At 39.6% G+C, this 12,487-nt stretch overlaps 1 protein-coding gene across 1 annotated transcript in view; it reads left to right on the top strand.

The window, feature by feature from the left end:
- The window catches only part of LOC122793321 (zinc finger protein 501-like), a 219,263-nt gene extending 207,043 nt beyond the window's left edge, over window positions 1-12,220 (top strand). The window contains exon 3 of the mRNA XM_044061210.1: window positions 10,531-12,220. Within this exon, the coding sequence (XP_043917145.1) occupies window positions 10,531-11,831 (1,301 nt within the window). The 3' untranslated portion in view covers window positions 11,832-12,220. The remainder of the gene's footprint in view (window positions 1-10,530) is intronic.
- Window positions 12,221-12,487: the final 267 nt, after the last annotated feature.

Genomic DNA, 12,487 nt, shown 5'->3' with positions numbered 1-12,487 from the left:
CATCCTACAAATAGGCGTAAAAATGAAAAACAACTGTGCCAAAACCATGATCTGTGAATAAATGCTAAAAAATGCATAATCGTACACTTCAGTAGATCAGATAACCCTGCAAATTATAAAATGAATAACATGCTCCTAAAAGTAGACCCAGTGATGAGGGATCTAGGAACATAAACCACCTTAACTACGGTCGTGAGGAAATCCTTCTGTGTGCCTCAGCTTATAAGTAAAGGCATGGCATTAAGATCAAAGGAAGTCACAGTGCCTTTGTACTTGGCTGTCATCAGGCCCATAACTGAGTACTATGTTCCCTTCTGCATGTACCGAACCAGGCAATTATACCAATTAGAGCTACCCCAGAGGTTTCTCAATAAAAAAAAAAAATACAAAGCATAAGACACATCTCTTACTCAAGCCAACAAAAAGTCCTATCCCTTTACTCCATCTCATATCGTTTATTGAGGGCTGACTTGGGTTCATAGGAGGTTACTAGGCTATTGGGCCTAGGGCCTTTATAAGCCTAGACATGTTGTACACTTGTTCCCTTATTGAACAAGTTGTATGGTTTGAATTTGCATGAACCTAAACCTTATTTGTGACTCTCATAGAACTTGCTGGAGAGACAGATTCATATCCCAAAGGCTACCTCATCTATGGAATAAGCTTCCTTTCTTTGTAAAATAATGCCTGTGCTTCACTGTCTTTAAAATTAATTTTCTGACTGCCCTTATCCAAGAGGGATGTAGTTGACACTCCCAGGGTAAATTTACGGTCTCCCATCCATTTGTCAAAGTTAGGCTTAATAGGGTCATTGAGGACGTCTGTTTTATGTGAATTTGGAGTTTGTTTCAAAGGACTGGCAATCTCTGGGAGACATGTCTGTCTCTCCAGCATGCCCTGTTAACGTCGCAGGTTAGGATAAGATCTCTAGAGTGAGTGAATCTTAAATCTCGTCTCGTTTGACTTGCAGATGTACAGCTTTTCCATTAGGGCAGCGTCTGGGACTGCTCTGTAAGCCAGGCACATTTCGCCTGTCAGCAGCCTATAAAATACAGAGTACAGTGACAGGGCCTTCAGTCTGTCCATGTAGGTCGTATGTTGAAGGCCCTGAATTTTTTTGGTGAGAAACCTCTGAGGTCTTTCCAGCTGCTGCAGGTGTCTGGTGAGGTACATACACAAGGAAGCATTGTACTCTTAGTGGTCTGATGAGAGATGAGTACAGGGGAGTTATAACATCCTTAGCTCTGGATACTTATGAGATGTGCAACATAGAAGGCTGCCCTTAACATTGTGGACACATGGTGATCGAAGTTAAGGCTGCTGTCAACTTGTGTTCCCAAATCTTTCACCACAGGTTTTAGCTAAAGGAGGTACTGTTAATATTGTAATTTGCAGGGACTTCCCCTTTGCCAAAAAGGATGATAATGCATTTTTTGTGTTTAGTTTAAGTCCGTGGCTTTGGCACCAGTCATTTGTCCCTTTTTCTAGTATGTCATCATTGTTGGTGGACTCATTGATTGCATCCAGTTTGCAGTTATCACCGAACTTTATAAGCCACAGGCCATCTAGTTTTGCCTGGAATTCTGAGAAATATTTTCCAAACAGTAGGGTGCCCAGCATAGATCCTTGTGGTACATCGTTGATAACTGGTCTGCTGGTAGAGATGGAATCCCCAACTTTGACTGTATGCATTTTGTCCATGAGCCATTTGGCTGTCCATCTAATGGCATATGGGTTAATTCCCAATTGGGTAAGTTTCTCAATGATGCCTGAGTGGGGAATTGTGTCAAAAGCCTTGGCTAAGTCAAGACAGGCTGTATACACTGTTTTGCTTTCATCCAGGGCTTTGATGACATTCTCGAAGAAGTCCACCAGGTTCAATAAGTGTGATCTACCCTTAACAAAGCTGAGTTGGACCAGGTCAAGAGTTTGAAGGTCACCTATGTCTTTGTTGATAATGTTCATGGTGATTCTCTCCATGGCCTTTGCAGGCTTATGGGTCTGTAGTTCCCAGAGTCAGTTGATGTACCCCCTTTGTGCAAGGGAATTACTGTTACTGACCTACAAGGTATTCTGTAATCCAGTCCTGATGAAAATGTTACATATTTGCAAGAAAAATTATACCAAGGGTTATGCATTCCATGAACCTGAACCTTATTTGTGACTCTAACAGAACTTGCTGAAGAGACAGATTCATATTCCCAAAGGCTATCTTGTCTATGGAATAAGCTTCCCATCTTTGTAAAATAAAGCCTGTGCTTCACAAAAAGAATTTGGTTACATGAATCGGGAACCATAAATTCACTCCTGGGGTACTGCCCATGTCCCTTATGGACAGAGGCAGTCTGTAAAATGACTCAGGGCTCCAACAGCCAAAAACCTACTACTCTGATACTACCCCATCCCATATCTGGGGAATTAAGATATAATATTGTCATATCCTGGATATTATTGGCTAGGCTTTAAAGGCTCTTGTGCCATTAGCTTAGTAGTCACCTATGAATCTGTGCCAGATCTGTGAGATTATTAACTGGTTTCAAGTCCCTTAGTTACCAAAATAGACCAGCAGCTCTCCTTCTACTCAAGACTCCTGCCAAGTCCTTCTGAGTGACTTTTGCCATGCTTTTTGAGCCATTGAAGACTATGTCCTTGTCAGCCTCTTGCACTTTTCACAGGACAAACACCTCCTCAAACATCTGTGGCAAGGATCTCAAGCTACATTACAAAACACAAATACAGTAAAAAACAGCAGCAAACAGGATAAATGTTTCACTAAATCCAAAAGTGTAGACAATTGTAGCAAAAAGTAGGAATGTGAACCAAACAATGGCAACAGCTTTAAGCATACGTAGCTATTCAGCACAAAACAGTCCAAATTGTTCAAGTAATCCAAGTTTATTGTGAGCACTTTCGCAGTGATCACTACTCCTCCATCAGACAAAAATACACTTCAACCGTTCCCCTTTTTAAAAAGAGACAACAACCAATCAAAAATTCTATACCATCACATGACAGTGTTTAAAGTGCTAGTTTACTAAGAAATTCATACATAAAACAGAATAAAAAATTGTGAATAAAATCTAAGCATAACATCCACATGTATACATAAAATAAAAAAATAATAAATATCTATCTATATATATATATATATATATATATATATATATATATATATAATGTGTAACATATGTTTATGGTAGACAGTCTCAATATTTCCCTTTTCCTTCTGGGTCTTGCTTTTTGTACAGGTTTAATAGATATTTTATCATTCAGTCCACTACCCTCGTTTGCCCTCATTCTAATAATCCATCTCATTTCACTTGTTTCAGTTACATTTCTTACATCTCCCCCTCTTACACTAGGTGTTATAGTGCCAATAGCTAAAAACGTAAAGCTATAGCTTGTACCCTTTTGTATAACATGCTTTGCCAGAGCATTGGTAGTGCTTCCATTATTACTGTTGTAAATATGTTCTCTTACTCTGTCTCAAAACCTGCTATCCATCTTACCTGTATAGAAGGCTGGACAGACTACACAGTGGGCTAAATAAACTATACGGCTAGTATTACAAGTAGCTGTTACTCTAAAAGTGAACACCCTTCCTATGTCAGGATGAGCAAATATATTCGAAGTATCAATAAACTCACAGTACTTGCATTTCTTACATGGATGGGTTCCAAAAACATCCTTTGATTCCTTCTGTGGTTCTAAGACTCTAGAATAACATAATCTCCTCTTTAACAACTTTTGATAATTAAAAACAAAACTCAGTTTATTTCCCTCTAGTGATTTAATTTCAGGGTTGGTCAAAACATTCCAATGCTTCATTAAAAACGTTCTTCACTCCAGCAATATTGCTGGAGTAAACCATTGGTACCTTCACAACAGATTTATCCATATGTGAGGTTTCATCACACCATGGACCTGCCGAAAAATAAGGTTTTCCTCTTTCTCTCTAACTCTGTGTACCCCCATCCAATATTGTGTCTACTTCACTAACATCATATCCATGCGACACAAACCTGTCTTTTAAAAGATCCAGTTCAGTACTAAACCCTTCATTACTTGCATTCAGCCTGGATGCACGTAGTCCTTGACTTTTTATAATGTTCTTAAATATATGGGGGAGGTGCATACTACATCTGTGTAAAAATGAATTTCTGTAAAATGGCTTCCTATAAATTTTACTGTTTTTTCTTCCTAAATCATCCTTCATTATACTGACATCTAAAAAAATCTATGTTATTGTAAGAGCTGTCCATTGTAAGCTTTAAAACAAGGTGGAGTTGTTCAAATAAGTATAAAATGCTAAATGTTCATTCTTATCACCTCTCCATATTAAAAAAAAATCATCCACAAATCTCCAGTAGAATATAATCTTATCTTTGTAAAGGCCTCCTAAAACTTGAATCTCTTCCCATACAGCCATTACCGCATTGGCATAGCTATGGGCACTAGAAGTGCCCATAGCTACGCCATCTTTCTGCAAGTACTTTTTGCTGCAATTTTCTACACTTTTGGATTTTGTGAACCATTTATCCTGTTTGCTGCTGTTTTTCACTGCATTTGTGTTTTTTTCTTCCTGAATGCAAAACCCTTAGTAATGAGATGTGCCACATAGGACTGTCTGACCACAGTGGCAATGTGGTGGTCAAAAGAGAGGTTGTTGTCAATGTGTTCCCAGATCTCTTACAACACCTTCTGTGTTCAGTGGACTACCATTGATGTGGTAATTCAAGGGAACTGGGTTTTTCCAAGGGGGATGATGACACATTTTTTTGGCATTGAGCTTAAGGCCATGGTTCTGACACCAGTCATTGGTCTCAGTGAGGCCTTTCTGTAGGATGTCAGCATCACTTCGGGAGTTAATAATAGCTCCCAACTGGCAATCATCTCCAAACTTTGTCAGCCAGAGTCCCTTTGTGTTGGCCTGGACTGCAGAGAAGTAGATACCAAACAGGAGAGTACCCAGGACCGAACCCCGTGGGACTCCACTCGTGACTGGTCTGCCGTCCGACTTGGAGTCAGCTACTTTCATACTGGGGTTCTATCTGTGTGCCAGTTTGCAACCCACCTAGTGATATAGAGGTTGATGCGTAGCTTAATGAGTTTTTTTATGATTATTGAGTGGTAAATGGTATCAAAGGCCTTGGCCAGATCAAGGTAGGCTGTATGAACCACCTTACCTTCATCCACAGCTCTGGTGACTGACTCAAAGAAGTCAAACAAGTTGAGCAGGCATGATCTACCCTTCAGAAAACCAAACTGTGTAGGATCTAGAGTTTGGAGATTCCCTATATCCTTGTTTATTAAGTCCATGATGATGCGTTCCATAGCTTTGCATATCAGACTCTTCAGGCTAATGGGGCAATAGTTCCCAGGGTCTGTAGTCACTCCTCCTTTGTGGAGAGGGATGACTGTAGCAGTGCACTATTTGGTAGGAACAAATACTGAGGTGAGGCTGTGATTGAACAGGGCACACAGGTGAGGTGCCAGTTCCCTCTATAGTTCATGTAGAACACAGCCAGGGATATTGTCAGGTCCCATAGAAGCTGTATTCTTGGCCTTGGACAGTGCTGTTTTAACTTGTGCAGCAGTAATATTGGCTGCCTGGCAATCTACTGGTATTATGATTGGTCCTTTAGGATGGATGAGAGGGGCAAAGTTGGCACTGAATCTGTCTGCCAGTATGTTGGCAATATCTGTTGGCTCGGTATAGGATGTACCATTGTGCAGTAGCTCAGAGCAAACCTGGGTATGGACGTACCATTGTGCAGTAGTTCAGAGCAAACCTGGGTATTGCCATGGAGATTCTTTACATAACTAAAGAAGGCCTTGTGGTTGTCTTTACTATCTGCTGCAATGCTGTTTTCATAGCTAGCTTTAGAGGATTTGGTGAGGGATCTCAACTTTTTTGTTGAGGCTGATAAGGGAGTTTTTCCTGTCTTGGGACTTTACCTTATTGTGCATCATTGTCCTCCTCCTGTTGTAGAGTTTGCTTATGGCAGGGGACCACCATATTGGCTTCCTTTTTTTGGAGGAGAGCATCTTGGTTCTATTGGGTATGGCGAAATCGATGCATTTGTGTACATGTTCATACAGTGCATTGGTGCATGACTCGGCAGTCATGCAACTATTCTCCATTTGCATGGGTGCCGTGAAGTTAGCCACCTCTGTTTTTAGCAGCCCAAAGTTAGCTTTGTAGAAGTTTTTCATGGTGGTTACCTTTGGGGGGTGGGGGGGGGGGTGGATTTCCAAGGTGATTAGTTTGTGGTCAGATCTAACCAGGGAGGAGTTAATTATTGGTGTAGAGCAATGGTTGCCCATGTTAGTAATGACCAGGTCAAGGATGTTGCTACCTCTAGAGGGGGTAAGAACGAGCTAGTCCAGGGCATTGGAATTAATGAATTCCAGGAAACGTTGGGCAAGTGTATTGGTACAGGAGTAGTTTCCCCAGTTAATGAAGGGGTAGTTTAAGTCGCCCAGTATGAGAGTGTTAGGTTTGGCCCTAATATTCTCCAGGGTGCTTAGGAACATGGAGTGTGAGTCTTGGGACATGGTTGGTGACCTATAGCAGGCTACGACCAGAATCCGTGTCTTACCAATGTTAGCTGCCCTTGAAGTATCTCATATGTGTTATGTTGGGCTACCAGTCTAGAGGTATGCGCATCTTTTGTGAATATGGAAACACTACCACGTTTGGAGATTCAGTCCAAGTTCTGGGGCCAAAAGGTGTGGAATGAGTTATAGCCTGGTAGTGCAGGGGTGTTTTCTGCTGCCTTGAGCCAGATCTCTGTTACAGCACAAATGTTGATATTCTCCATTTTAAGGAGTGCTTCGAGTGAGTGCATTTTTAGATTTAGACTTCTAGCTGGGTCTATATTACAACAGCAAAAAAAAATCAAAATATCGAGTGCTCACATGAGCGAAAATTCATAAATGCGATATCGCTGTTTTGGGGGGCTGCGCCCCCCCACACCCCCGCTAAATATATATATTCCTACTCCGAGATCACACTACAGTGAGGAAAGGGCAAATATTCCAATATTCACTGTACTGTGATCCAAAAAAACAAATATTTTTTGCTCATGTGAACGCTCACTATTTTAGGTTTTCATCTTTCTAAAGTAGACCCTTCTAGCATTGAGCAGCATGACCCTCATATTGCATTTGTTTGTAGCTGTTACCACGGTAATTTGGTCATTAGAACATCACCTAAAAAAGGTACTACAGGGGTGACAAGAGCCTTGGCCATTATCCGGAAGCCCTGGGGTGACAGATGCAGGCCATCTCTGGCAAAGCATTGAGGTCTGTCAATCATGTCATCCCAAGCAGACCAATATTGGATCCCCTTAGAGTGACACCAGAAACATAGCCAGTTGTTGAACTCAATCATTTTCTGCTTGTACTCTTGTATCATTCTGGATTATGGTGGGGTGCTGCTGTGGGCTAGGGTCATACCCGCCTGGGCTACATAATCCGAGAGCTCCTCCATGTCTCTTTTCATGTAGTCCAGGGAGGTACGTCTCAGGTCGTTTACACCCACATGTACCATGACAGAGCAATATTTGTACCTGTTGTTGAAGGACCTTAGTGCATGCATTATGTGGTGGATCCTGGTGCCTGACAGGCAGCTGACTGTTACTTTCTCCTTATTCAGCCTAGTGAGTGGGACATCAGTGTGCCTCACTATCGAGTCACCTATGACTAGTATGTTGGGGATGCTGTTTTGCCTTAGGGGCTTTGGTTGAGTGGCACACTATTTAGGAGATTTATGGGTCTTATGATTAGTGTTGTGTTGTGGTGGTTGAGTGTGTTTCTGCCTTGGAGGTCTCTGCTGTTTGGGTAGATTTTTATTGAGAACCTCTGCGAAGGTGGGTGTGTGGTTTGTGTTTTTATGTGAAAGCAGTGCTGGTGTGTGTTCTGGAGGGCTATATGTTCCATGTGGTGTGGTGTGTTGACCTTCTCTTGACCAGCTATTCCGGTCTTGGCTGGAGAGTGCTTGGCTTCCAATTTGGATATATAAGTGCATCTCTCACACGTCTGAGTGCTAGGAGGTAAGAGGAGAGGGTTGTCAGTGTACATGAGGCAGTTGCTACATTACCTCAGGATGCCCAAGTTCACCAGGTTAATAGGAGAAAGTGCAGGGAACTGATCTTTAGACATGCCTGGAGGGGTGGGCATTAATAATAAGTACTGGAGCTGTTTCCTTGTAGAATGTTTAGTGTTGGTAGCACTTGTGTGTGCTACAATAATTGCTATAAGTAGTCTGGTAAAGTGCTAAACTAATAAGCTAGTAAAAGGGTAGAAGAGGACAGAACTAGCAGATACAAGGGAAAAGTTGAAGAGCAGACTTTGGCACCACTCAGAAGCTTACAGACAGTCCTGGATACAGCAGATCTGTACCTGGACTAGAATAGTTACAGGAAAGGTGGGATACAAGTGCAAATGCAGGCTTTTAAATCAGAAAGTTGAAAGAGATGGAAAAACTGCACTGGTCAATAAAACACAATTTCAGGGCCAGAAACCACTCCTCTTGTGGTAGATAGGCTACTTAATGCTTACCAATCCCACTGATAAGCTAGAAGGCATCCCTCCAACACAGAAAGACTTGGGGGTCTCAGAAGCTTACCGACAGTCCTGGATACAGCAAATCTGTATCTGGAGTAGACTAGTTACAGGAAAGGGAGGAAACAAACTTAGAATTGTTTTTTCCCAGTAAGCAGATAAAACAGCACTAAAACAATTGGAAGTGCAGTGCAAGCTAGCACACTTGCGTGTGCAGCAGTATTAAAGCAAATACAGTTTAAATAAATGCAATTTATTCAAAATGTATTCTGAACTGAATTCAGTTATTTTATTCAACTTTAAACAGTTAAAAAGTGCAAAAAATATATACTTATCAGCTGAGAAGCATACTCAGAACACAAGGAGATTTTTTTCAGTAAAGTGCAAAGGGAGAAAGGAGGAACAGAAGATAATTCAAGGTTAAGAACCTAAGTGGGTTGGCCTTCTCAGATGTTCTCTCTGTATTAGGCAGAAAGAACACTAGACTGGGAGAAGTGTCCCAGATCAACTTTACAGTAGAGGTGGGCAGCTGCAAAACCACCAACAATAACACCACCACAGGAATAGGGTGGGTCAGAGGGAAAACCCATTTTCAGAACAGATCATAGAACAGAAATATATATATATATATATATATATATATATATATATATATATATATATATAAATAATTATATGCCAGCAAATATATGTAATTCAGTCAAGCAAAAAGTGTAAAAAAATATACTTTTTTTTACAGTTTGTTTGCGAAGCACTCCAGTCAGAACACAAGCAGATTCTAAATGGTATGCAGGAATTTACTAACAGGGATCTATTTTTAAATCAGCAAACCTTGAAACAGTCAGATAATACAAACGCTATTAGACCAAGTTATACCAACTTTAGGAACACCACAGGAATAGTGGGGTAACCAGTTTCAGAACAGATCAGAGAACAGAAAAAAAAAAAAAATATATATATATATATATATATATATATATATATATATATATAAATAAAAATGATATGCCTGCAAATATATATATAATTCAGTCAAGCAAAAAGTGCCAAAAAAGTCATGTGATGGTATAGAATGTTTTCAGTGGTTGTTGTGTGTTTTAAAAAGGGGAAAGGTTGAAGTGTATTTTTGTCTGAAGCAGTAGTGATTACTGTGAAAGCGCTGACAATAAACTTGGATTACTTGAACTCTAAGGACTGTTTTGTGCTGAATAGCTATGTATGCTTAAAGCTGTTGCTCTGGTTCGGTTCACATTCTGTTTTTTGCTACATTAGAAAATAAATAAATCTTATTGATGGGATAGGTACCCATTACAATGCATTTCATTCTTTTGGAAAAAGCTCCTTCTGCATGTCAAACAAAATGGTACTGTGTACACTGTCAAACTTAATCTTGTTAATTGGATGAGTAGTCATACGTCCTACCCTCATTTATCTTGTGTAACCCTTCTAGCAAAAGAGGGGTGAATACTGTTTAATTACATAGTAATTCACACGGGATTATTTGATTATGCTCTTACTAGCTTTAATGGCTGCTTGCCTAGTATCAGCCTATGAACCTGTGTAACTGTTCACCTTTTCTTAACTACATGTTGGTGTGAATTATTCATTTATTTGCACTTTTTATAATTATTAAAGTAATTTTTGTGCCCATCTTAATATCTGCTGTAAAAAGTACAATACGCATTAAGTTTTAACCCTCAAAACAAAATACAATAAATGATAGAATGTAAATCAGGAATTAAATAAGTAAATAAAAGATGCCATTATTAAGTGTACTAAAAGACATGGAGGTAAGACTATGCATTTTTACATTCCTGACACTTTCATTATTGAAGTATTCTGCAACAGTATTTGCTTAGTAAATGAGATATAAAATTTGTAGGAAGTTATATATTATTTGAGCAGGAAAATTAACCTTAGTGTGGATCAGTTACAGTGTACTGATGTATGTTTTCTTTTAAGTCCACAGGAATGCAGACTTTTGTGAGCATCGGAAAGAGGAGATTTACTTTGGAGAACACATTAAGTCTGACTCTGACAACTCTTTACCAGATTCATTTTCCAGCAAAAGATGTAATGTGATACAGACTGAAAGCAAAAGTGAGAAGTCTCTGGAATATATAAAGGAGCTTCTCAAGAAAAGTAAACTAAACGTGCATCTACAAACTCAGGCAGGGAAACAAAATTGCAAAATATTTAACTGCAACAACAATTCTACTTTTCACAGAATCATCTTAACTGATAAATTATCTCACAGTGGGAAAAGACAAAAGAACACCTTAGGGACACATGAACAAATTTTCAATAGAGAGAGGACAGCAACCCCCACTGGAAAGAAACTCTATAAATGTGCCACTTGTGACAAGAGTTTTAGAGACAAGCGTTACATGGCAAAACATCAACTAGTCCACACTGGGCATAAGCCCTATAAATGTGCTACCTGTAGCAAGGGTTTTACAAGAAAATATTCTCTGGAAAAACATCAGATTATCCACACTGGCCAGGGTCCATATAAATGTACTACATGTGACAAGAGTTTTGTGCGTGAGTACGAGCTGAGAAAGCACCAGATTATCCACACTGGACAGGTACCCTATAAATGTACTACATGTGGGAAGGGTTTTGTAAATAACTACAGTCTGCTAGCACATCTGGTTAAACACATGGAACAGAAACCATTTAAATGTGCCACTTGTGACAAGGGTTTTGCATACAAACATAACATGGAAAAACATATGATAATACACACTGGACAGAAGCCCTATAAATGTGTAACCTGTGACATGGATTTTTCAAATAAATATTCCATGGAAAAACATCAGATTATCCACACTGGCCAGAGTCCATATAAATGCACTACATGTGACAAGAGTTTTGTTCGCAAATATGAACTGAGAAAACACCAGATAATTCACAATGGACAAACACCCTATAAATGTACTACATGTGACAAGGGTTTTATAAATAAGTACAGTCTTCTAACACATCAGATTAAACACACTGGATATAAACCCTTTAAATGTGCCACATGTGACAAGAGTTTTGCATACAAACATGGCATGGAGAGACATATGTTAGGCCATACCGGACAAAAGCCCTATAAATGTACCACCTGTGACAGGGGATTTAGAGAAAAATATATCATGGAAAAACACGAGTTAATACACATTGGACAGAAGCCATATAAATGTGACACATGTAATGAGGGCTTTACTAGCATGTATTACATGGAAAAACATAAAGTAGTCCATACTGGACTGTAAAACCAAACTGGAAACAGTCACACACGTTGTTGCTGGTTGCAATACACTAATAGCAGAGGGACTGTATACTGAAAGGCAAAATAAGGTGGCGAGACTGGAGATTGTGCAAACGTTATGGTATCGAAGTGGCTAAAAAACACCGGAAACATGATCCACAGAGAATCATAGAAAATTATGAAGTTTATATCACATGGAATTACCCAGTGTCAACAGTTCAAAAGATAGATGCTAGAAAACTGGATGTAGAGGTCCATGAAAAGAAGACAAAAGTAGCATTGATCCTTGAAATCGTCACACGTAGTGACTACAATGTCTTCCATACAGAGAGACACAAAGTTATAAAATACCTTGATCTGCAGGCAGAAATGAAAGCCATGTGGAAGAAAGATACCCAGACAGTTCCAATAGTAGTAGGAGCAAATGGTCTTATAAAAAACAATTTATAATCGTATTTGGATATGTTACCAATTCATGTAACACCATATGAATTGCACAAGGAGTCTTTACTGGGCACATTGTGGGTGCTGCAAAGAGCACTTTTGGCTGACATCAAAGAATGAAACAATACTAATTTAATGGACTTTAATTGTACATTCCCGTCATGGTATTGGAAACGTAAAAGACTTGGAGAAATTAAAAACAACAGAAGAATGTGG

The sequence above is a fragment of the Protopterus annectens genome, chromosome 2.part0 (genome assembly GCF_019279795.1).
Source record: "Protopterus annectens isolate FY-2018-M chromosome 2.part0, PAN1.0, whole genome shotgun sequence".
In the NCBI taxonomy this organism is placed as follows: Eukaryota; Metazoa; Chordata; order Ceratodontiformes; family Protopteridae; genus Protopterus; species Protopterus annectens.
This window is presented reverse-complemented; position numbering and strand designations above follow the sequence as displayed.